The sequence below is a fragment of the Pygocentrus nattereri genome, chromosome 19 (genome assembly GCF_015220715.1).
Source record: "Pygocentrus nattereri isolate fPygNat1 chromosome 19, fPygNat1.pri, whole genome shotgun sequence".
NCBI lineage: Eukaryota > Metazoa > Chordata > Actinopteri > Characiformes > Serrasalmidae > Pygocentrus > Pygocentrus nattereri.
Genome location: NC_051229.1, coordinates 30305297 through 30329164, shown reverse-complemented (window position 1 = coordinate 30329164; position 23868 = coordinate 30305297). Strand labels below are relative to the sequence as shown.

The 23868-nt window shown below is 41.0% G+C and overlaps 1 protein-coding gene across 2 annotated transcripts; it reads right to left on the bottom strand.

Annotated features, from left to right (window-relative positions):
• Nucleotides 1-2779: 2779 nt before the first annotated feature.
• Nucleotides 2780-15417, bottom strand: c19h5orf22 (chromosome 19 C5orf22 homolog). Of its 2 annotated transcripts, none has more exons than XM_017705979.2 (9): nucleotides 15256-15417; nucleotides 14100-14245; nucleotides 13398-13547; nucleotides 9583-9994; nucleotides 9324-9386; nucleotides 7725-7846; nucleotides 7526-7592; nucleotides 5805-5944; nucleotides 2780-3276 (listed from the first exon to the last, which is right to left on the bottom strand). In XM_017705979.2, the coding sequence occupies exons 1-9, from the start codon at nucleotides 15322-15324 to the stop codon at nucleotides 3123-3125; spliced, it is 1323 nt and encodes a 440-aa protein (XP_017561468.2). In that variant the 5' UTR covers nucleotides 15325-15417; the 3' UTR covers nucleotides 2780-3122. The 2 variants fall into 2 exon arrangements, with proteins under 2 accessions (XP_017561468.2, XP_037403635.1); XM_037547738.1 differs by lacking the exon at nucleotides 15256-15417 and adding an exon at nucleotides 14402-14709.
• Between the last annotated feature and the right edge of the window lie 8451 nt (nucleotides 15418-23868).

Sequence of the window (23868 nt, the reverse complement as noted above, 5' to 3'; positions counted from 1 at the left end):
AGTGCTCAGTAAATTGAGCTCATGATGTAATTGATGATATTAACGAGTCTCTGTGGCGGCTGTGAAGGTGTCAAGAAAAAATATGGACCCAAGAAATTCTTGTTACTTTTTATTGTTTTTATGTTTATTTGAATTATGAATACGACTTTATTCTAATGTATATTGTGATAAACTCACTGCTGAGGTGAACTGTTTAAACATTTGCTTAGATGCCTAAAACTTTCACACAGTGCTGTATATATGTAACTTTTTTTATGTTATTATATGTGTACATTATGATTAGTTAGAGCGAAAGGCTTGCAGTGAACTCCCAGAGGCTCAGTTCTAGGAAAAGCGCTAGCCAAGGCGCACTAACTGCATTGCTCTCCGTGGCATGTGGCAATAATGTGACCATGAAGTTGCTAAGCAACAAGACATAACAGTACTTGCTGTCAATAGCTGCAAGCATGGCCTTAGCTGGGTGTCATCAACTCGTACTGGACTGAACTACAGACCGTGCGTTTATTCATCACAGCGTGATTACCCTGAAAGCAAGCATTAACCCCAGAGCCTCACCTTTTTCTCTCAATCAGAATCAATACATACAAACTCTTCTGCAACACAAACATGCCTGTGTGCAGACATTAAAACAAAGGATACCGAGGCTGGGGCAGAAATGGCAAAACACAACAAATTGGCCCCACAGATTGGATTTCAAGTGCCTCATAATGCTCATAATTAAGTCTGGTTCCAGTGTGCAAACTGAAAGTGTAGCTCTGATCTTTTTGACAGACTGCAGGGACACGGGACAATGAGAAGCCAAGCATATACACTCACTGGCCACTTTATTAGGTACACTAGTAGAAGGTTGGACACCCTTTTGCCTTCAGAACTGCCTTAATTCTTCGTGACACACTTTCAACAAGGTGTTGGAAACGTTTCTCAGAGATTCTTGTTGGTTTTTTGAGTTCCTGCTGTCTTTCTATCATCTGGAACCAGTCTGCCCATTCTCCTCTGACCTCTCACATCAACAAGGCATTTTCATCCACACAACTGCCGCTCACTGGATATTTCCTCTTTTTCGGACCGTTCTCTGTAAACCCTAGAGATGGTTGTGCGTGAAAATCCCAGTAGATCAGCAGTTTCTGGTGCAGCCCGTCTGGCACCAACAACCACGCCACGTTCAAAGTCACTTAAATCCCCTTTCTTCCCCATTCTGATGCTCGGTCTGCACTTCAGCAAGTTGTCTTGACCACCTCTACATGCCTAAATGCAGTGAGTTACGGCCGTGTGATTGGCTGATTAGCTATTTGTGTTAACAAGCAATTGAACAGGTGTCCCTAATAAAGTGACCGGTGAGTGCACAATATAATAAACCCCTGAAGCAAGAATATATATGTAATGGACAGTTCTGGTCTGGCATGAAGAAACACCCTAGTGCTGTTAATTGAACTGAGTGGCTGGCAACTTATATTCTTAATTAGAACTAGGCTGGTCAGCAAGTGAACAGCCTAAACAGCTCCATCATTAATATCATAGGCTTGAATTAAAGCATTTACAATATGATTAACTTTAAAACTGCAATATAAAAGTGGCACTTGAAAAAAAATACATGCATAAAATCTCTGTGTTTCAGTCATAACTACTGTAAAACCCAGGCTGAATCCCAAACGGCTCTGTATTCCCTAAATGGTGTGCAAGCTATGAAAGTTTACAGCCAAACAGCGCATAATTTATCCACTATGGATGTGTTCCAAATGACTATTTCTTAGCTGTATTTTGCTCTGTTGGGCTGCAGGATCCAGTATTTAAATTCCTATGCAGTGCACTATGCAGGGAGCAGGGAGCCATTTGAGATTCAGCCCCAGCATGAAAAGAGCAGTGCCATTAACTGGTGCTCAATAAGACTTATGGTGGTAATTTTGAGACCAAAAATACTTATAAAGCAAAGATTTTTGCATTAAACTGTGCTGTTATTGTTATTATATATTCACTGTTATTCAACAAAAAAATCATAAAATGACTGCAATATATAGTGATGGGCGACCAAACGTTTTATTATATTTTACGTTGGCTATCATTTTATAAAACCAATAAGTCACATGAGGCTATGCGTTGGTTAGACGCATTTTAAAAATCTATTTATTTGTGTAGTTTGTGTTTATTTGCTGAGAAAAGTGTTAATATTTGAAAAAACAAAATATATAGAATATTACTTAATAATTATATAACCCCAATTCCAATGAAGTTTGGACGTTGTGTAAAACATAAAACAGAATACGATGATTTGCAAATCCTTTTCAACCTGTATTCAATTGAATGCACTACAAAGGCAAGAAATGTAATGTTCAAATGGATAAACTTAATTGTTTTTTGATTTCCAAAAATGTGAAATGTGGACTCGTCAGACCACAGGACACTTTTCCACTCTGTGTCAGTCCATCTCAGATGAGCTCAGGCCCAGAGAAGCCGGCGGCGTTTCTGGGTGTTGTTGATATCTGGCTTTCGCTTTGCATGGCAGAGTTTTAACTTACACTTGTAGATGGAGCGACAAACTGTGTTCACTGACAGTGGTTTTCTGAAGTGTTCCTGAGCCCATGTGGTAATATCCGTTACAGAATGATGTGGGTTTTTAATGCCGAGCCGTCTGAGGGATCGAAGGTCACGGCCATTCAATGTTGGTTTTCTGCCTTGCCGCTTACTTGCAGAGATTTCTCCAGATTCTCTGAATCTTTTGATATTATGGACTGTAGATGATGAAATCCCTAAATTCCTTGCAGTTGCACATTGAGAAACATTGTTCTTGTAATAATTTGATTTTATTATACAAATTCACAGATATGTACATGAGGTATTACATTTTTCAGGCCAAACAGACAAAAAAAAAAGACACAAAGCATGAGAAATGTTGATGCAGCTCGGCCTTTTTTTTGCTTGTTTTAAACCATGCCCTACAGGCACAATACAAGATATGTGCTTCACCACTTCCCATATTTTCAAGATAACAATTTAAGCAGCCCGATATATCAATTCCAGTAGCACAGGCTCATTCATCTAGAAACCACTCACGCACACATTTCCCCACCCCACTGCTCACTCGAAAACAGCACTGGAGACCACTTAAGTTGAATATAAGTATGCTTTCATGTTGAGGGGATCTGTGGTGCACTTTCCTCAGGAGCTGATTCATACTCCTTATGAACATCTAAAGAGCCGAACAGCATTTCAAGAATGCTGAGCATGTTGTTCTGAATGGAGTTCACCTGTTCAGCAGGGCAGTATTCATCCAAACTGGATCTGTGAGAGGAAAAAAATGGAAAGAACACAATCTTTTGTAAGGATTCCTTTCATCATGAGCGCTAATGGTATCTGAGGCAGCGATGCGCATTCAGACTAATTTGAGCAGCCGTAAGACTTAATGAAAGGAAGTAACCATATGGAAGTAAACACAGCAGCAAAATATATATTAATAAACAGCCTAAAAGGAAAATAATATATACAGGGTTGCTACACAATGTTCAAAATGAAATTCAGTGCCTTTTTAAGGCCTTAACATAAACAACATGTACACACAAAACAAGCCATGGTGTATCAATTGGCTGAAAAAGCACAGAAATATGCTTTGAGACTGCCTGATCCTAAGCTTGCCCTCTGTCCAGATCCTCCAAGCAGCAGTAAAAACGCTGGCAAAGTCCGCAACGCCAATATTTAAGGGGGATGTGTAAGTGTCTGTTGCGCTGGTCTAAGTGGATCAGACACAGCAGTGCTGCTGGACGAGAGGATGACCAACACAAACTGTGCAGCAGCAGATGAGCTGTCGTCTCTGACTTTACATCTACAAGGTGGACTGATGAGGTAGGAGTGTCTAATAGAGTGGACAGTGAGTGGACAGCAGCACTGCTGTGTCTGATCCATTCACACTAGCACAACACACACTAACGCACCACCATCATACTTCAGCGTTACTGCAGTGATCCACCACCCAAATATCACCTGCTCTGTGAGGGTCCATGGGGGTCCTAACCACTGAAGAACAGGGTAAATGGAGGCTATCAAAGTATCAGAGAAACAGATGGACCACAATCTGTAATTGTAGAACTACAAAGTGCAGCTATACAGTAAGATGAGCTGGTCATCATAATGTTATACCTGGCTGTTTATATATATATATATGCTGTCAGGACAAACCCCAGAAAAGTCTTTAAACTCTATCAAGGCATGATGGAGCGCAGCAAGACACGGACATCAATGAGGCAAGCTGCTGAAATGTGATACACTAATTAAGAACTAAAAATGAATGCATCGGCACAGGTGGCCATCCTGCCTAAAGTGGTTTTTCTGCCTGCATAGTTTTGCTCTGAGCCTAAACATTACATGATCCAGCCAATGGAAGCAATAAGTAGCACAGACTCATAGATGCATGACATTAATCAAAGGAATTTCAAAGCACTTGCGAGTAAAACGCTTTTAAATAATGTAGTTAGATGTTCACAACACACGACTGTATTTGAGCCTCTCTAAATGCCTCTCTGTAATAAACTTCTGTTTATAAAAAATGGCATTAATCAGAAACTCAGAATTCAAGATGTTGTATGTTTTTTGCATTTTTACCCATGTTCTTTTGTTAAAATACCCAGTATGCATTGCACAATGAATCAATCGATCATTGGAAACCCTCCACTAATAAAGAAATGCACTGATGTTGATGCTAATAAACAGTAGTGTTAGCTATCTGGCTTCCCTCCACATTACTTTCTCCCAACTTCAAGACACGTTACCTTTTCCTAGTCTGTAGCCTCTTAAACTCTTTGGAACCACCGGTCGTTCCAAAACGCACTTCGTCATAATTTTCATATTTCATAAGCTCCATTCAGAAGCTGGGCGTCATGTGAGGCTGTAGCTCTTCTCTCCAGTCTAATAGACGGTGATGTCATTTTAAACCCTTATAATAAAAGAAGCTGAACTCAGTTTGTTTTTCTACTGAAAGTCGACCCGTTTTTCCCCAAATCTGGGCTCTAAACTATAAACAGATGGTGTCTCTTCAGTGATCTGCTCTGGAAACATTACTTTTATAAAACAACACAAAGAGCGTCTGAGATTTTTGGCTTTCGGCAGTAAAATGTAAGCATGCAGCAATATGTGTGATCATAAAACACGTTCCCTTAATTTGAGGGGAGCTTTTTACAAAAAATAAAATAAACTTTTTCATTTATTTCATACAGTTACTGAAGAATTTGCCTCATGATTTGGTCATATAAACCAAAATATACCCTGGGGAATAAGAGGTTAAACTGGAAGCGTTTCTCACATTGAGTGTGTTTATATGCACCTAATAATCAGATCATAATCAGATTTCTATTTGATTGTTTAAATGGTTATGTAAACTTCACAGTCTGATTTCTTAGATCGGAGTAAGTCTAAAAATCTGATTAAGAAATTAAGAAAATTTTAGCTCAGTAATTTCTCAGCGCATGTAAACTCTTCTTTCGGATTTCTCAGGCAGCATCACCACGAGGTGCAACAGACCACTATTGGAGCGACGCTGAAACTAAATTTAATTACACTTCATCTTTTAGATGATGTATGTTCAGATTTTTAAAAACATATGGCACGTCTTACTCTGTGACTTTATTGGCTGGTTGGAAAGCAGAAATTCATTTACTGCCTGACTCACGTGGATCCAGAGTGTCCCCAGTATATGATAACTGATGTGCATGTAAACACGTTGATTTGATTACTGATAAAACTGATGATTATTTTCTGCAGGCGTCAGATTAAGTGCATGCAAACGCACTCATTGTCTTAAAGCGTAGATGCTGTTTTACCTTGATATGGTGACGATTGTGGGTTTGGGCAGAGCCTCCAGCACAAGCTGCACAGCAAGCAGGAGCTGCTGGATCTCCTCTTCACTGCTAATGTGGTGTGGAAGCTCAGAGTAATCACAGGTCAGCCCTGCCTGATGCACCTGCAGAGAAGCCCCAGCAAAGACCCCCACTTTCACTTCTAGCACCACTTGGAAACATTTCTAAACACAACTGTATCTGTAAATACAAAATTACTGATGGGAAAAGACAAAAGTAATGCCAGTTAAATAAGCAGGAGTGAGCTGACAGGAGGTGTATTTTAAACCATTTTAAGCCCCAAATAGCTTAATCAGCTTGCAAAACCACTTTTAACTGTTTCTCACTCGTAGCTCATTGAAACCAGTAGAAAAATCGTGTGGAAAGTGCAGAACTTTCAATCCTACATTTGTGTTTGTAAATAAAGTAGATGGCTGTATACTGGGTGAAACGCTTCCTCCATAACCATAGTACCAGTATACCACAAACAAGTGCTTGTAACACTATGTGCAAGCACTGTAAACCACACTAGTGTTAGCTTTAGCTGAGCAGCTGAAGGATGTTTCAGTCATTTTTCAAATAAAAATGAAAACTAAGCAGACCCTTGACCGCGTCCCACTATCTAGTCTGTTAAGTAGTTCACGTTGTTCTTGAGGCAGCAGGCGTAAAGGAAGGAACCCATTTTTTTGGGTTAGTCTAAGCCCCAAAGGGTCACCAGACTTGGTGTCTCAAGAGACATGAGACAAATGACTTTCCACCTTAAATGGCATCTACATGCCTGCACAAGAAGCATTAGAAGAGCCCCAACACTGGACTCTTTTAAATCCAGGCTCAAAACACTCCTGTTTGAGCAGCTTTCAGCTCAATTTAAAATGCTGTTAGCATGTCTAGCCCCTTTTCCTTTTAAATCCTAACCTAACTTTTTATTTTAATGTGATTATTTAACTACTCCTAATTAACTTCTAATTTTTAACTTAGTAATTTTCTCTTTTCAAAGTATAGTTTTAACCATGTTTTTGATTTTTATGTTGTTTTCAACTGTTTTTCTATGCACGTTTACTTTTTCTCTGCATTATTTTATCTGTAAAGCACTTTGAATGACAGTGATGTATGAGAGCTGCTATATACATGAACTTGCCTTGCCTTACTTGGGCCAAAAGGTAACAGCTGCTACATTTAAGGTGGAATGGAAAAGTTGAAAAAATACATTAGTATTTCTTTCTATCTTTATCCCTGCCCTACATGGCGGGTCTGGGGGGCTAAACTTAGAAAGAAATACTAACATAAGTTTATCTAGTTATTATCCCCCCCAAAAAATCCAAATTTACTTTTGTTGGTGAAAACACTGAAACATGAGGGCACATCGCAGAATGATAAGCCCATGTTACCCTACGAGAACAGATTTACTTACACAGATAAAATAATTATATTTACTACTAAGAGGAAGAGATGTTTTATTATGACTTATTATAAATTAGAATAAATGTTATCACTGGCTTGTTTTGCGAAGAAAAAAATACCCTGCCATATTTTTACATCGAAACAAAAGAAAAAATTAGCACAGATTCGAACCTGTCAACATGGAATGTAAAGCCAAATATCAGTATGTAATTCACTGTGTAATTACATTTAAACAATTACACCACGTTCAAAGCAAATGTGGTGCAAAATGACATAAGTGTACAAGTGAAAGAAGGTTTAGCTACCATTTCGTAGTCTGGCGATTCGTTTCGGTTCTTCAGGCTAGACACGAGTTTGGCCAGGGATCCCATCCTGCAAAAGCAAAGTGGCAAGTCAACATTACTGCCAATCCTTTTCCAAAAGGACTGTGTGTGAAGAAGACTGTGTTCAAACGGTTCTGCTAGATAGCAGCGTGCAATCACAAAGCGCACAGAGTGTGTGTACCCAGGGTTTGCAGCCCAGCGGTCTATGGTGTTCTGGCTGTCGTCCTCCAGCAGGTCAGCAAAGGCAGCTTCCAGATCCTCCAACTGCCGAGTGCGTCTCTCCACGCAGTCCAACAGCTCCTCCTTATAAAGAGAGAGGAGAACCACAAACATATGCTCTGTAGACATGGAAACCAACATAGCCAAAATTAGAGATGGGTGACCCTCAAATTATTACTGACATATTACTTATCAATAATCGCATATCTTATTTGACAAGTATGTAAACACACACTCACACATCTCTTTTACAATCTCAGACAATTTTACAGTTTGAGAGTCGGCCTTAATTGCATTTGCTGTGCTATTTTGTGGGCAACAATTCTCAGAAGTTACACGACATGGACAAAAGTACTGGGACACCATCCTAATTACTGAATTCAAACTAATCATTAAGATGGTCCACTAAGATTTTTTTTTTAATTGAGTAATCATGACAGCCCAAATTACAACTACTATGGTGATTATGGCCTACATGAATGACACCCACACACGTGTATATATACACTATGTTGCCAAAAGTATTCAGTCACCCATCCAAATCACTTCCGTTGCCACAGGTGCATAAAACCAAGCACTTAGGCATGCAGACTGCTTCTACAAACATTAGGGAAAGAATCCAAGTCTGCATCCAAGCCTTACATCACCAAGTGCAATGCAAAGCGTTGAATGCAGTGGTGTAAAGCTCCGCCACTGGACTCTAGAGCAGTGGAGACGTGTTCTCTGGAGTGACCAATCACACTTCTCAATCTGGCAATCCGATGGACGAGTCTGGGTTTGGCGGTTGCCACGACTGTACTTGTCTGACTGCATTAAGCCGAGTTTAAAGTTTGGTGGAGGGGGGATTATGGTGTGGGGTTGTTTTTCAGGAGTTGGGCTCGGCCCCTTAGTTCCAGTGAAAGGAACTCTTAAAGCTTCAGCACCAAGAGATTTTGGACAATTTCATGCTCCCAATTTTGTGGGAACAGTTTGGAGACGGCCCCTTCCTGTTCCAACATGACTGCGCAGCAGTGCACAAAGCAAGGTCCATAAAGACATGGATGAGCCAGTTTGGTGTGGAAGAACTTGACTGGCCTGCACAGAGTCCTGACCTCAACCCCATAGAACACCTTTGGGATGAATTAGAGCGGAGACTGTGAGCCAGGCCTTCTCGTCCAACATCAGTGTCTGACCTCACAAATGCGCTTCTGGAAGAACGGTCAAAAATTCCCATAAACACACTCCTAACCCTTATGGAAAGCCTTCCCGGAAGAGTTGAAGCTATTATAGCTGCAAAGGGTGGACCAACATCATATTAAACCCTATGGATTAAGAATGGGATGTCACTCAAGTTCATGCGTGTGTGAAGCCAAACGAGCGAATACTTTCGGAAATATAGGGTACGTTCTTTCTTTCGTGCTGTTTTCTATTATTTTTTTCCTCATCACAGAGCTTTATAATGTAATGATGATAAAGAGCCATCATTGGAGAGAACATTATGCCAGCCTTGCTCTTTGAAAGGCCACGCATTCATGATCACTCGCTGGTCATAAGTGTTCATTTGATTAAAAGCCTCCATTACCTCGTCTGCACCCTCTTTGGGCCTCTTGAAACTATACAATTCCTGCAGGACCGAGTACTCTTCCTGTAGAGAGGAACACAACAATACTGCATTAGTAAATTCTGTTAATCATTACATAGAGCACACTAATACCAATAAAAAACTGAAATATTGGCCCTGTTCAAGCATGCAGGAAATAAAAAGACATTTGCACTACTAATATCATGTGAATGAAAGCAAAGTAATTTCATTTCCAGTTAAAGAATTGTCTATTAAATACCTGCGTGTAAAGATCCTTGAAGGGATTCTTACAGGAAAAAAAATCCAGGTCAATGTCAAGGATATAAGCATCATTTTGCTCAATGAATCTGAGCAGGCTGCTTACAAAAGATGCAGCTGAGCCTTTCTGGGCCTTTGCACTGTGTCCTGATGTACTGCTGCCATCTGGTGGCTGAAACGAGCAAGTGAACGCATTTGCTTTGGGTTGATGTTCCTGCTCTTTGTTTACCTCCCCATTAGAATCGGTTTTAGGTTTCTTAGCAGAGATGCAGTCATTCTGACCCTGGCTACTGTGAGACGTGTCCACTGGATCCACCTGGATGACTCTTAAGTGCAAGGACTTGGAGTCCTCAAGCTGGTGCGCGGGCACGTAGAGGGCGTCACTCAGAAAGTAATCATCAGTGCTTGTGACCCTGAAATAGAGGAAAATGTCATCAGAATTAGAAGGATAGGGCTATTACAGTGCATTTGCAGTTATTTTTTAATTATTTACACACTATTTACATTGACAAGACATTTCATAATTGATTACATAATTAGTTACATAATGAACTGCATTTACAATCTGTATTGACAGGTTAGATTCAGCAATTTTGTTTTTTGGTTTTTTAATGGCATGACAAAAAAAACTCATTAAAATGTAAAGGATGGTTTGAAACAAGGTTCATTATTGGGGCATGGATGGCAATAACTCCAGTCACTGCTCAACTGGCTCAGACATGAAAAGTTCTCACTAAGCAGTGAGGAAGGTGACAAGTTCAGAAACCTGTCTCCTGTAGCAGAGTGTGATAGCATCATTACTAGAAGAAATTGTTAGTGGATTTAAGATGAAATTCTGGGGCACTCTGCTGCAGATTTCCAAGCACTTTGACTTTGTTGTTGCTTACCATACCAAGGTAATGTGAGTGTGCCCAAAATTTAGTCATCTTCTTTTTAGACTCCGCATCTATTAGAAATCAAGGTAATTCTAAAAACTTTGCCTATCATTTGTGTTTTACTGGCTCCATAATGGTGCCTGGTGCTTGGACCCCTGAAGATTGCCACTTGCAATGTAATTTTTAGATGCTTGTTTAGCTCTAGCCCTGCGATGGACTGGCGACCTGTCCAGGGTGTGTCCTGCCTTCTGCCTGAAGACTGCTGGGATAGGCTCCAGCACCCCCCCGCGACCCTGACGGAGAAGCGGCTTAGAAAATGGATGAATGGATGGATGGATGGATGGATGGATGGATGGATGTTTAGCTCTAATAGTGGTTTCAGTTCACAAAAATCGACATGTTCCACTTCGATTTACAATGCAAACTAAATGGAAGCTATCTTGGTCACTAACAATGACAATTTACGTATTACATATTAACCAATTTTCACCCAACATACCAAGACTGCTAAATAAAGAATTCCAAATATGCAAAAATGAACTCCAACTCTACCGCATACAAAACAGCTTTCTTTACACATTTTGGTGACATTATCTTAGTTTGGAATGGTCTATAAAAATTAAATTATATATCTGGGTATTGGCCAAATATGCAGGATGTGGTCAGTATGTGTCAGCAAGAACAGTCCACATCTACACAGAAAAGAATATTACAATAGGGTTGCAGTGCATGAAACCCTTCATTTACAAAGACGAATGAACATTTTGTCTATGTGGAAAAAGTGATATGGTCAGATGAGTCATCCTTCACCATACTCTCTACCACATTTTCCACAAAGTACACTCAGAGAACAGTATAGGCCTACATGCTTGATCTCTACTGTGAGGGGGTCCAGTGGCTCTGTTATGCTGCTGGGGAGCAGTTTACTTGCATGGTTTGGCTCCACTTCTCCTCGTACACGGAAGAGACATTGCAAATTAGCGCCAAGTACTTTTTGCTTTCGTCTCCATCTCCTCTTCTACTAAGAAATGTCAATGTATGAAATGAAACATTAGAATCTGCACTTTGCACAACAAGAAGAGGAATTTCAATAGAGGACCTAGGAGACTGCATTTGTGTGTGCATGTAAATACACGTTGATCAGGCATAATGTTTTTGTTCATTTGATCAGCTCCACTTACTGTATAGCTGCACTCTGTAGTTCTACAGTTACAGACTGTAGATCATCTGATTCTCTGATACTCTGTTACCCTGTTCTTCAGTGGTCAGGACCCCCATGGACCCTCACAGAGCAGGTACTGGTGGTGGGTCATTCTCAGCACTGCGGTGGTGGTGTGTTAGTGTGTGTTGCACTGGTCTGAGTGGATCAGACACAGCAGTGCTGCTGAAGTTTGTAAAGATATCCAGCCAACAGCGTCCTGTGACCACTGATGAAGGACGAGAGGATGACCAACCAAAACTGTGCAGCAGCAGATGAGCTGCCGTCTCTGACTTTACATCTACAAGGTGGACTGATAAGGTAGGCGTGTCTAATAGAGTGGACCGTGAGTGGACGCAGTGTTTAAAAACTCCAGCTGCACTGGACTGACTGGTCCACTCGTACCAGCACAACACACTAACATAACACATCAGTGTAACTGCAGTGCAGCAAATGACCCACCACCCAAACAGTACCTGCTCTGTGAGGGTCCATGGGGGTCCTGTCCACTGAAGAACAGGGTAACAGTATCAGAGAAACAGATGGACTACAGTCTGTAACTGTAGAACTGCAAAGTGCAGCTATACAGTAAGTGGAGCTGATAAAATGGACAATGAGCGTAGAAACAAGGAGGTGGTCATAATGTGGTTCCTGATCGGTGTATATCTGATACTAGAGGTTGTATTTAGGAATAGGTCTGCACAAGATTTCACCCAACTGCACTGTTTGTCCCAGTCTCACCAACAACCTATACTGTTTGTCCCATTCCTGCCCGTCGACCTGTATAACTGGTTTTCAACCGCATTATTTACAAATGGAAATGACTGCCGTTGGTCAGACTTGCTTTCGTTGGTCATGCATTCATCTTTATTACGAGCACTTCCAGCTGTGTGACTGTCCAAAGACTCGGCCGTTTGGGATTGGACGCTTCTATTTAGAACTAGTTTAGAACTTCTATTTAGAGTGAGTTTATTGCTTTTTGTTATTCTGCTGTTAATTATATTTGCGAATTATCAAATGATAGCTATTATTTAGGCCAGGGGTATTTAATAAAATTTAATAAAGTCAAGTTAGAGAAAATTTCCTTAAGCAAAGGTCCGGAACATCATAACGTCTAACTTGCATTATGATTCTGTGCCATATACTGTTCACTGAAGTAACCTAGTAGATATATTAACATCTTCTACAATCAAATAAAGTACAGTTCAGTAATATTTCAGCAACATTTGTCAGTTTCCTGTGAAATCATTTCCCTCTGACTCGCTTTCTTCTCCGACTGCTGTTCCCTGTGTGTGCTCACTCGAGTCTCAGTGCTCACCGTAATGCACAGATCTGACTGGCTGAGTAGAGTCACGTGTGATATTTCCAATGCAAGCGAGTGGTCTGTGAAAGCGGTACCGTAACGGCTGGAAATGTTATGCCAATTAAGATAGGACCACCCAGTCGAAATGAAATAATTCTCCATAGTTTATTGGTTACAGGTCCAGGTCCGCATCTGGGTCCGGACTTGGACCATGGTCCGCCTATTAGTGACCTCTGATTTAGGCTGTTTATTAATTTGCAAGATTCCTCTATACATACGTATGAGTTGTCCCACCCCTGCCTATTAGGTATTAATCATTTATTAACCTATTAACTGCAATCATTTACAGCCTCTTTCGTTCAACTGCATGAAAACAGAAGAGGAGACAAAGACCATTTAAGAGGGACTGTTTCATAACACAGTGATGTGCTGCTGCTCACCTGATGGTGGTGGTTGACTTATCTCTGCCGACATGCATGTTATGCTCCCCCTCCTTGATCTGCTGAGCCCAGTATGGATGCAGCCAGGCGATGTGGGATACGTGTCCAGCAAAGACCATGGGCATGATCCAGTTCTCAATGCTCAGCTCGCTGGAGGAAAGAAAGAAAGAAAAAAAAAAAAAAAGCCTTTCAGCTTAGGATGGATGTCAAGTGAGTCAACAGTGGTCAGTTGACTGAAGTATCACTCCACTTCACATATCACACATACTGACTGAAATAAGAGTGTGTGAGTAAAGGTTGCACAACAGGTTCAAAATGCCATGTTGTGATTGTACTGCAGCTGAAATTAAACACAACCATGAGCCTTCGGTTTTACAGTTAAACACTGCATTGGGTTTTTTGAGGGACTCCTGTCACATGATGCCACCAAGCTGGGAGGGTGAAAATTAGCATTTGTTCCCTTCGAGAAATGAGAAGCGCCACCAATGCAACTTACTGGACAGATGAACACGCTTGGAGGGGAATGCTAATCACTAAATATGTTACATTAACTAATAGATGACACTGTGATTGGGAGAGGGAGGACCACCCTGAACACCCAGATACAGCAAGGACAGCTCTGCTTTCTTGGTAACAGACAGAAAGAGATCCGTCAGCTGCTTCAGCAGGTGATGTGCTGTGAGCTGATAGTGCTTCCCTCACCTGAACAACGCCTCTTTGTCAAACACTGTGCAGGCTGGCATGTTAACCGGGATCAGCATGTCAGGGTGGGAGTCCAGATGAACCATTTTAATCCCACTCAGCGGAATATGGCGGGAGGCGATGGCCCGATAGATGTAGGGCACAACCTGCAGAGGAGTTTTATATATCGTTGCTGTCGGAAGAAAAACTTGTATCTCCAAAAGTGTCTGTTACTCTTTACATTGATTGCACATTTTATGATGAATGGCCTAAAAGAAATTACCCAACATGACATGGGAAAAATTCTGGTTCCATTGACTTACATTGAAAGTATGTTTTTTCCTTCTCCTGTAAAGTTACTGTTTTGGATATACAAGGTTTTCTTCCTACAGCACCGATATATATATGTGTGTGTGTGTAAAATCATTGTTTCTGTGTATCTTTAAGTTACACACTTGCAATGCCATCATCCAAAACTTATGGAGGCCACATTTTATGTGTATTTTATCAATTATACTGTATAATGTTTTAAAATTGTTAATTTTTTCTTTAATATTTTTATTGTAAACCAAAATCATTAGCTATTCAAGCACTATTAAGGTTTTAAATATTTATGAACGGATTTTTTTTTATCAGCCATCACCAAGTCTTTTAGGTTTTTTTTTACTACATTTTTAATGAAACATTTCATTTGAATGCATTTATAGAATTTTAAAGAAATAGGTAAAATAATAAGAAAAAATAAGTTTTTAAGCAAAAGGAAAAAAAAACAACTGGAACAATTTACTGGAGACCTTTTTTACTTTACTATTTTCAGCATAATTTTAATTTTAAACACCAGATATGAATTTGTATGATAAGTGCTGCCCACCACTTTTGATGCCTTATATTACTATTAATCTACATTATTTACTATCCACACTATTAATATAAGTTACGTGTCCGTGTTTAAGATTGTACTGCTGGTTTAGTTTGCTTTATCTAAGTCTATTTATAAGAACAAGACTAAAGCCGAAGCTTCGTGTTCGTCAGATTTTCATTACTTTCCGTCCCACCTTAAATGGTGCTGATTTTACCGTCCTCCTACACTGCAGTCCAGAGCGGCCGCGCCATTTAAGGTGGAACGGAAAATTGAAATACGAACTCAACTTCAGCCTCGTGCTAAAAGAGGACTCGCCTCGTGATGGTCTTCCACAACCCACACGGGCAGTCTAGAGTAAGTCCGTTTCGCCGGCGCCGCGTTCATTTCGACAGATTTCCGAGTTTTTGATTTATTTAAAGGCGAATTGTCACAAACACCGCTATGGTGTGCTAACGCTAGCTGCTAACAAAACACAGGGACTGAAATCAGTGAAGCACGGTGTAGCCCTGTTTCTGCACCGGGCGACAACATCCCGAGCGGACTAGTGGAAAAGTTCAAAGCAGGCCGGAATAAAATTATTATTTTATTATTTTGGTAATTCAGTTTTGACTGAATGAGTAAAAGCAATTACGCAAACTGAGTACAATAATCACCAGGCCTAAAAACTCCCTGCGGAACTACGGTGGAACGTTTTAGCACAACCACCTTCTATCAGCGTAAGAGCTGAAAGGGGAACTCCACCAACTGTCCAAAATTTCTGCACAATTAAATTACTCATACAGAGTGGGTTGACACGAAATGGCACACTGTAAACACACTTACCAACTCTTCTGAGTTATTTGTATGTCATGTTGATAATGATAAAATAGTGGTTGAATGAATGAATGAATGAATGAATGAATGAATGAATATGTAAATAAACCAACCAACCTATTGGGTACTATTTGTAATCACATGCATCATGCAGCATATCCTCGCTGTCCAGTGAAAAACATGTATCTCTATTTTTTGTGATTTTTACTTTTCTGCATCATGTGAGCTCAGCAGCTGTCCTTTACGTTGTCCATCCATCCATCCATCCATCCATCCATCCATCCATCCATCTTCCCCGGGGTCTCCTTCCAGGTGGACTTGCCTGTGACACCTCCCGAGGGAGGTCCAGGAGGCATCCTCTCCAGATGCCCGAACCACCTCAGCTGGCTCCTCTCGACGTGAAGAAGCAGCGGCTCTACTCCGAGTCCCTCCCGGATGACCGAACTTCTCACCCTATCTCTAAGGGAGAGTCCAGACACCCTGCGGAGGAAACTCATTTCGGCCGCTTGTATTCGCGATCTTATTCTTTCGGTCATTACCCAAAGCTCATGACCATAGGTGAGGGTGGGAACGTAGATCGACCTGTAAATCATGAGTCTTGCCTTATGGCTCAGCTCTTTCTTTACCACAACAGACTGGTAAAGAGCCCTTTACATTGTGTGAAAATGAAATGATGATTGGACCAATAGAAACGCTCCAAAACTAAAGCTTAAAATAAAACCTTTTTCCATTAATTTACATTGAAAGTAAAGAACGGTTTTGCCCTCTCCTGTAAAGTTTGTGTTTTGGAGATAATTGTTTTTCATTGGACAGCGACAATATTCACATCCATTTCACGCAATAACTTTACGTGACGTAGCTTTTTCATCTAAAATAGGTGCTTACAAATAAAAATATTTACTTGATGAATGTCTTGATGCGTTCTAAACATCACAAAAACTAAATGAGGCATATACAACGATTAGCCATAATATTAAAGCCACTTCCTTGCTTCTACACTCCATTTAATTACACCACTTACTGTATAGCTGCACTTTGTAGTTCTACAGTTACAGACTGTAGTCCGTTTCTCTGATACTCTGTTACCCTGTTCTTCAGTGGTCAGGACCCTCACAGAGCAGGTACTATTTGGGTGGTGGATCATTCTCATTAACACTGATGTGGTGGTCGGTCAGTTGATCAGACCCAGTAGTGCTGCTGAAGTTTATGAACACTGTGTCCACACACTGTCCTTAGACAACCCCCCCACCACTCCCCACCCCCTTTTGTCGGTCCACCTTGTAGATGTAAAATCAGAGACAACAGCTCATCTGCTGCTGCACAGTTTGTGTTGGTCATCCTCTAGTCCTTCATCAGTGGTCACATGACGCTGCCCACAGGACGCTGTTGGCTGGACATATTTTGACGGCTACGTCAGTGTCACTGCGGTGCTGAGAATGATCCATCACCCATAATACCTGCTCTCTGGGGGTCCTGACCACTAAAGAACAAGGAAAAAAGGGAGCTAACAAATTATGCAGATGAAACAGATGGGCTAGAAACAAAGGATGGTTTTAATGTTATAGCTATTGGTGTGTACACAGGCGTAATGCAGTGTGATCTGAAATGTAACTCAGGTGCTTTAATGTGAAAGAAAAAACCTCAACTGGACATTTGACATTAATTTATACATTCTGACACAAAGTCTTATGACAGGCTGTGACAGCTTCCTCCCTTTGGGAGACGTGGCATGGAATGTTCGGAAAAGAAAGGTTCCCAGTGGCGTGTCTCTCACACACACACACACACACACACACACACACACACACACACACGCACACACACACACACAAACACACAGAGGAAGAGAGTGAGAAAAACAAAGAGCGAAAGAGATAAGAGGCAGAAAAAGACAGTCAGGCGCAGTAAGTTTTGGCACCCCTGTTCAAATGACATTTTGCCGATTTTTGAAGTGAAATTTTCGAAATTTCACATACGACTGTGTAGAGAAAGTACGTGGTGCTGTAGTAAGTGGTGCTGTAGTCTGTTAATACCTCTCAAAAAGTCTCAAAACTACCAGGCAACAATATCTGAGGTATCAGGCAGCATATCAGGACTATGTTGTGTGATGTCTCTCTGTCAGGGAGCTTTTAGAAGCTTCGGACGTCTGGTTCCTATCAGCACCACTGTGAGCAACAGGCTTGTTCCACTAGAACAGAGCGTTTCACATCAGAGCACTCTGAGTGACTTTCTCCGTGGCAGAAAGGGAAGGAGTGGACAAAAGCCAAAAGCCCAGCAAATTGAATATTACCGTTATGAAATGTCAAGTATTTTAAGGTATCTTACTGCTATGGCTGATGAACAGTTATTTCCAAGTGTATTTAAGGAAAATGAATCACGTCGCATTGATTTCTTGGCATTGCTGTCAATTACTTTCGAAGGAAAGTAGCCAAAGCCTGATGGAAAAGTCATTAAATGTCAGTAGATGGCATCATGCACTAATTAGCATGTTTCTGAGGTCATCTTATCATATTTGCATTCTGCCTAGTGTCAGTCAGTGTCAGGCCTGTGCATCTGGTTGCTTCTCTCCTACTTTATACTGTATTTTAAAACAGCTGAATTCCAGAGGTGGACGAAGTACACAAACCATGTACTTGAGTTAAAGTAGATAAATAAACGTAAATTATTACTCCAGTTCCTCCCTTTAGACCTCCACTTGAGTAAAAGTACTGAAGTATTTGCCTTTAAATGTACTTAAGTATCGAAAGTAAAAGTATTAAAAGAGTAATTAACTCAACGCAACTTAGTTACAAGTTTAAGTTTAATAAAAATGGCTTTAATCACAGGTTCACAATTGAGTTTTCCTTTACTTTATTGAATCTGACAGCAATACTGTTGTTTTTTTATTGTTTGTTGAAATATTACTAAATTGTACTTTGATTCAACATTCAGTTGTTGAGTACATAAGATGTTGATATAACTTCAGTAAACAGCATATGGCACTCAGTTATAATGCAAGTTAGACATTATGGTGTTCTGGACCTTCTGGACCATATAGGCTCACTTTATATCTCTACAATAAAATATCGCTGTTATTGGAACAAAACCTTGTATATGTATTTTTGTCATAATTTGAAAATGCCTGTTACCCTTTACATTGTGTCTAATTTTCATGATGAATGGACCAAAAGAAATGACCCAAAATGAACGAAATGAAACATTCTGGTTCCATTGACTTTCATTAAAAGTAAAGTAGGATTTTTCCTTCTCCTGTAAAGTTACCATTTTCGAGATACAAGGTTTTGTTCCAATAACAACGATATTGTCTTTTGTCTGTTTCTCGTTAGCCCCCATTTTCCCCACAGGACCACTGCTGAGTATACCACAACCATGTCACCGTAGTGCTGACAATGATCCACCACCCAAAAAATACCTGCTCAGTGGAGGTCCTGTGGTCCTGAGTATTGCTGAATACAGCAAAGGGAAAGAAAGGGGTTACAATTAAGCAGAGAAAAGGACCTTTCATTTATTTATTTTCCAGTAATTTCTACTCAAAATGGCCATTAAAATTTATATTTACAACATTTAGCAGACGCTCTTATCCAGAGTGACTTACAAGAAGTGCTTTATCTATCTGGAGAAAGTATCTTGGCTAGTTACCAATAGGTTAGAGAGAAAGACGGTCCTGAGCTCAGATACTGCTAAAAAACATAAGGTCACTGTTGATACCGAGAGAAAAGGAACAGAGTTGAGCACAGAACTCTGTGCAATACAATGCAATACAATACAGTAAACTACAACACACAGGGCAACACAATAAAATACAATATATAAGTGCAGCACAATATATTGCAATCAATACTTAATTCAGTGCTCATTTAAGTGCTGTGTAAAGAGACGGTCTTCAGTCTGCATGTGAAGACAGCAACAGACTCTGCTGTGTGGACAGCCAGTGGGATATCTTTCCACCACTTCGGTGCCAGTACGGAGAACAGTCTGAACAGTCGGACAAGCTGAGCTGCACTCGAAGCTCAAAGGGCTCGTGGTCCAGTTCGAGATTTCACCATTGCCATCAAATAGGTAGGGGCTGGTCCATTTTTGGCTTTGAAGGCAAGCATTAGGGTTTTAAATCTGATGCGTGCAGCTACAGGAAGCCAGTGAAGGGAGCGCAGCAGTGGGGTGACGTGGCTGAACTTGGGGAGATTGAAGACGAGCCGTGCTGCCGCATTCTGGATGAGTTGCAGAGACTTGATGGTCTGCATGGGAAGACCAGCCAAGAGCGAGTTGCAGTAGTCAAGTCTTGAGATGACAAGAGACTGCACTAGCACCTGGGCGGCCTCTTGGGTGAGGAGGGGTCGGGTCCTATGGATGTTATACAGGATATATCTGCATGACCGAGTTAGGTTTGCGATGTGAGTCGAGAACGATAACTGGCCATCCAGAATCACACCAAAACTTCTTACCTCTACAGACGGAACAATCAGAGAGTTCTCGAATGAGATGGCACGATAATGATGAGGACCTGTAGTCGCAGGGATGAATATCAGCTCAGTCTTGCTAGGTGAGACAGACATGCCGAGATGCGACCGGAAACCTGTGTGTCAGAGGGTGAGAAAGAAAGCATTAGTTGAGTGTCATCAGCATAACAGTGATAAGAGAATACATGAGAAGATATTACATCACCAAGAGAGCTAGTGTAAAGAGAAAAGAGAAGAGGACCCAGCACCGAGCCTTGAGGGACACAAGTGGAGAGCCTGCATGGAGAGGATGTGAACCCTCTCCAAGTTACCTGATAAAAGCGATCCTCCAGATAGGACTTGAACCACTTCCATGCATAGCCAGTGATTCCAAGGTTGGTGAGGACGTCCAGAAGGATTGTATGGTTGACCATGTCAAAAGCTGCTGAGAGATACAGAAGAAACAGGACAGATGACAGTTTGGCTGATCTTGCTGATTGGAGCTTCTCGGTCACTGCTATGAGAGCAGTTTCTGTTGAGTGCGCTGGTTTGAAGCCAGACTGGTTGGGGTTCTGGAGCTGGTTCAAGTACAAGTTATTTATTTTTTGACTTTAGAAAGAAAAAAAAGGAAATATTTCAAGAAGAATTACACTGAAGCCTCAGTGACTAAATGTAATCCATGCTGAAAAAGGATCAATAGACACCATTAGGATTATAGCCAAGTGGTTTCCCTTTCTGACAGGAACTCGTTTAATATTTTCAATAGAGATCACTAGTTTCCTGTAGAACACCTTTAGATCCCATTGGGAAATCATCAACTGTGTTTAGAATCATCCACTGTTTGCCTGATTAACCATTAGGGTCCTTTGCAACTTATTACAAAAGCCAAAACACATGCCAAAACCATCAGGAACCAACAGAAACGCTTAATGGTTTCTGTGTTTTTTTTTCGTTTTTTTCCAGCAGTCATGTCAAGTGTTTGTTTTTTGTGTGTCCATGTTTTACCATTATTACAGCTTAGATTCTTTCCAGAACATTTTCCTTCAGTTCTTCAAAGAAATCTGCAGGAATGTCCCTTTTCTATAGCTTCAAAGTTCAGTCTTAGAAGCTAGTTGCACATTTTGCCAAACAGATTCAGTGATGTTGACGTCTGGGCTCTGAGCAGGACTAAATAACTTGTGCTTAATGGCTGTTTTGACTGGAAATGAAATCAATGAAGGCTGCTTTCTAACATTTGCACAAAACCTACTGAAACACAAAGCCATAGTAGCTGGATGTGAGTGAATATATGCCAGGTGTTCTTTTCAACACTCCATGTCAGAAGAGTTGGGAGAACTGGGGCATTAAAGATGCATTTGTGCCATCATGTTTTATTCAGAAAGAGTTCTACTGTAGTGTGTAGGTCTATCACTCCCAGCATGTTGCGAAGACAAGTCAATTGTGCTTAAACATGAGTTTTCACAGGCTTTCATGCCCTATTCCAAGAATAGAGGAATAGTCATTTTCTCTGACTTACTGTGTTAAGGCTCGCCTTTGTTTCAAGTGTAGTCTGGCTGTCTTTGGAATTGAGGTTGGTTACCTAGTGGCACCACTGTGCAAATATCATTGCAGGACACTGAAGCAAGCATCATTTTGAACACTCTCTAATAGATATGCAAACCTTATCATCTCTTTGTTTTTGCAAACTGGGTCCTGTTTAACGGCATTATCTATGGACAATGCAGATCAGCCTAAAATGTGGCTTTTGAAGGGAAAGTGTGGCAAAAGATCAAACGTACACAATTTGCTGCTAACCCCAAAATGTAGTTAATCAGCCAAGACATGTTCAGTGTCTAAAGTGAACTTCCTTAGTTTTGCGCTGGAGCTATGAGGCTAAGGTAGCTAGCAAGTAATGGAAATGTACACCAGTTAGCATTGTGCAAATGGGCTGTCATGATCCTGTTTTACCTTGAAATAACATCATAGCTGTGATTTGGTCACCGTAGATCATCACAACTGTGCTAACTCACTCCTCGAGTGTCTCTACTGCTTTAATACAGCAGTTAAATAAATACAGTAAGAGATGAATAAACTGGCCGTGAACGCGACGTTTAATATGTTTTAATGTTCAGTTCCTTCCTCCCAATTAGAGCTCCTTAACGAGCAGCTTGTAGCTACGTCAGAGTAACGAGCCCTGGACTCGCTGATCAGCCGGCAGTTCGTTCTCCAGCTCCACACAGACCAACTGACAGTTTGGGAATTCAGTGTAGTCTCATCTTAAAAGTCTGACCAAATCGGCTGTCGGTCAAACGTAATCTTGAAAGTGTCCATTTTCTGTTTGTGGCAAAGTAAGAAGTAAAAACGTTCAAATAACTTGGTCGTCTCCTCACAAAGACGCTTAGCAACAGCGTCTCAGCAGAGTGATACATTTTACTATTTGCATGATTCAATAATCATGGGCGGTGGCATGGTGGGTAGCGCTGTTGCTTCACAGCAAGTAGGGCCTGGGTTCGATTCCCCGGCTGGGTGACCGGGGTCCTCTCTGTGCGGAGTTTGCATGTTCTCCCCGTGTCTGCGTGGGTTTCCTCTGGGTTCTCTGGTTTCCTCCTGCAGTCAGGCCAACATGCTGAATTGCCCCTCAGTGTGAGTGACTGTCTGTCTGCCCTGTACCCTGTGACTGGTGACCTGTATCCTGCCTTCCACCTGATGACCGCTGGGATAGGCTCCAGCACCTGTGACCCTGAGGGAGAAGCAGCTTGGAAAATGGATGCATGATTTGACAATTTGATTATTTTGCACTGAATACAAATATTTGCCTCCTACTGATTTCTTCCATTTTTGCATATTAAAACAAACTTTAGACAAAGACAAACTGAGTAAAGACAAAATCAAATTTAGTAGGTAACTGGGATCAATTAACCCTTTAAAATGGCCAAAGTTTTATTACACACTTACATGACCTAAGAATAGCTCAGCCAGTTTGCACTGAAGTCCATGCAATTGCTGAATAATAATCCTTAGTATGTAAACATCTGGGATTTTATAGGATCAATCTAGACACACCCAGCCATGCCAGCCCTGTTCAGTGTAAACATCACTTAACTAGAACCTTTCCAGTGATGCAAAGTAGACTAAAAGACCTCGGCAAGCAGGCTACTGTGTCATGATCAAAAGAAATTGAATAAGAAAAGATGAGAGAGAAAGTTTCTGAAAGTTATCAGTCTGGAAATGGTTACACAGTCATTTCAAAGGCTCTGGGACTCCTGCGAACCACAGTGAGAGCCATTATCTATCTCAAATGGAATAAACTTGGAACAGTCTCACAGAAATAAACGGCCTACGAAAAATTCTTCCAAGAGCGCAGCCAGGAAGTCGTGAAAGAAGTTACATGACATCTAAGAAACTACATGCTGTGCTCGCCTCAGATAAAGCGTTCATGACCTCAGCATTATAAGGTGATCAGGCTAAAATGGTACCTGTGAGAGAGCTGCAAGGCAACCAGCTCTAACCAAGAGGAACATAACGAATCTCATATTTGTAAAAATAAATAAATAAATAAATAAATAAATAAAATGCTGGGCCAAAATTCCTCCACAGCAATGTGAAAGACTGGCCTCCACTTGCAGGAAGCGCTTGGTTGCAGAGGGTATTTAGGGGCAATTACTTTTTCACATGAGTGATAAAGGTGTTCTGTGATTCC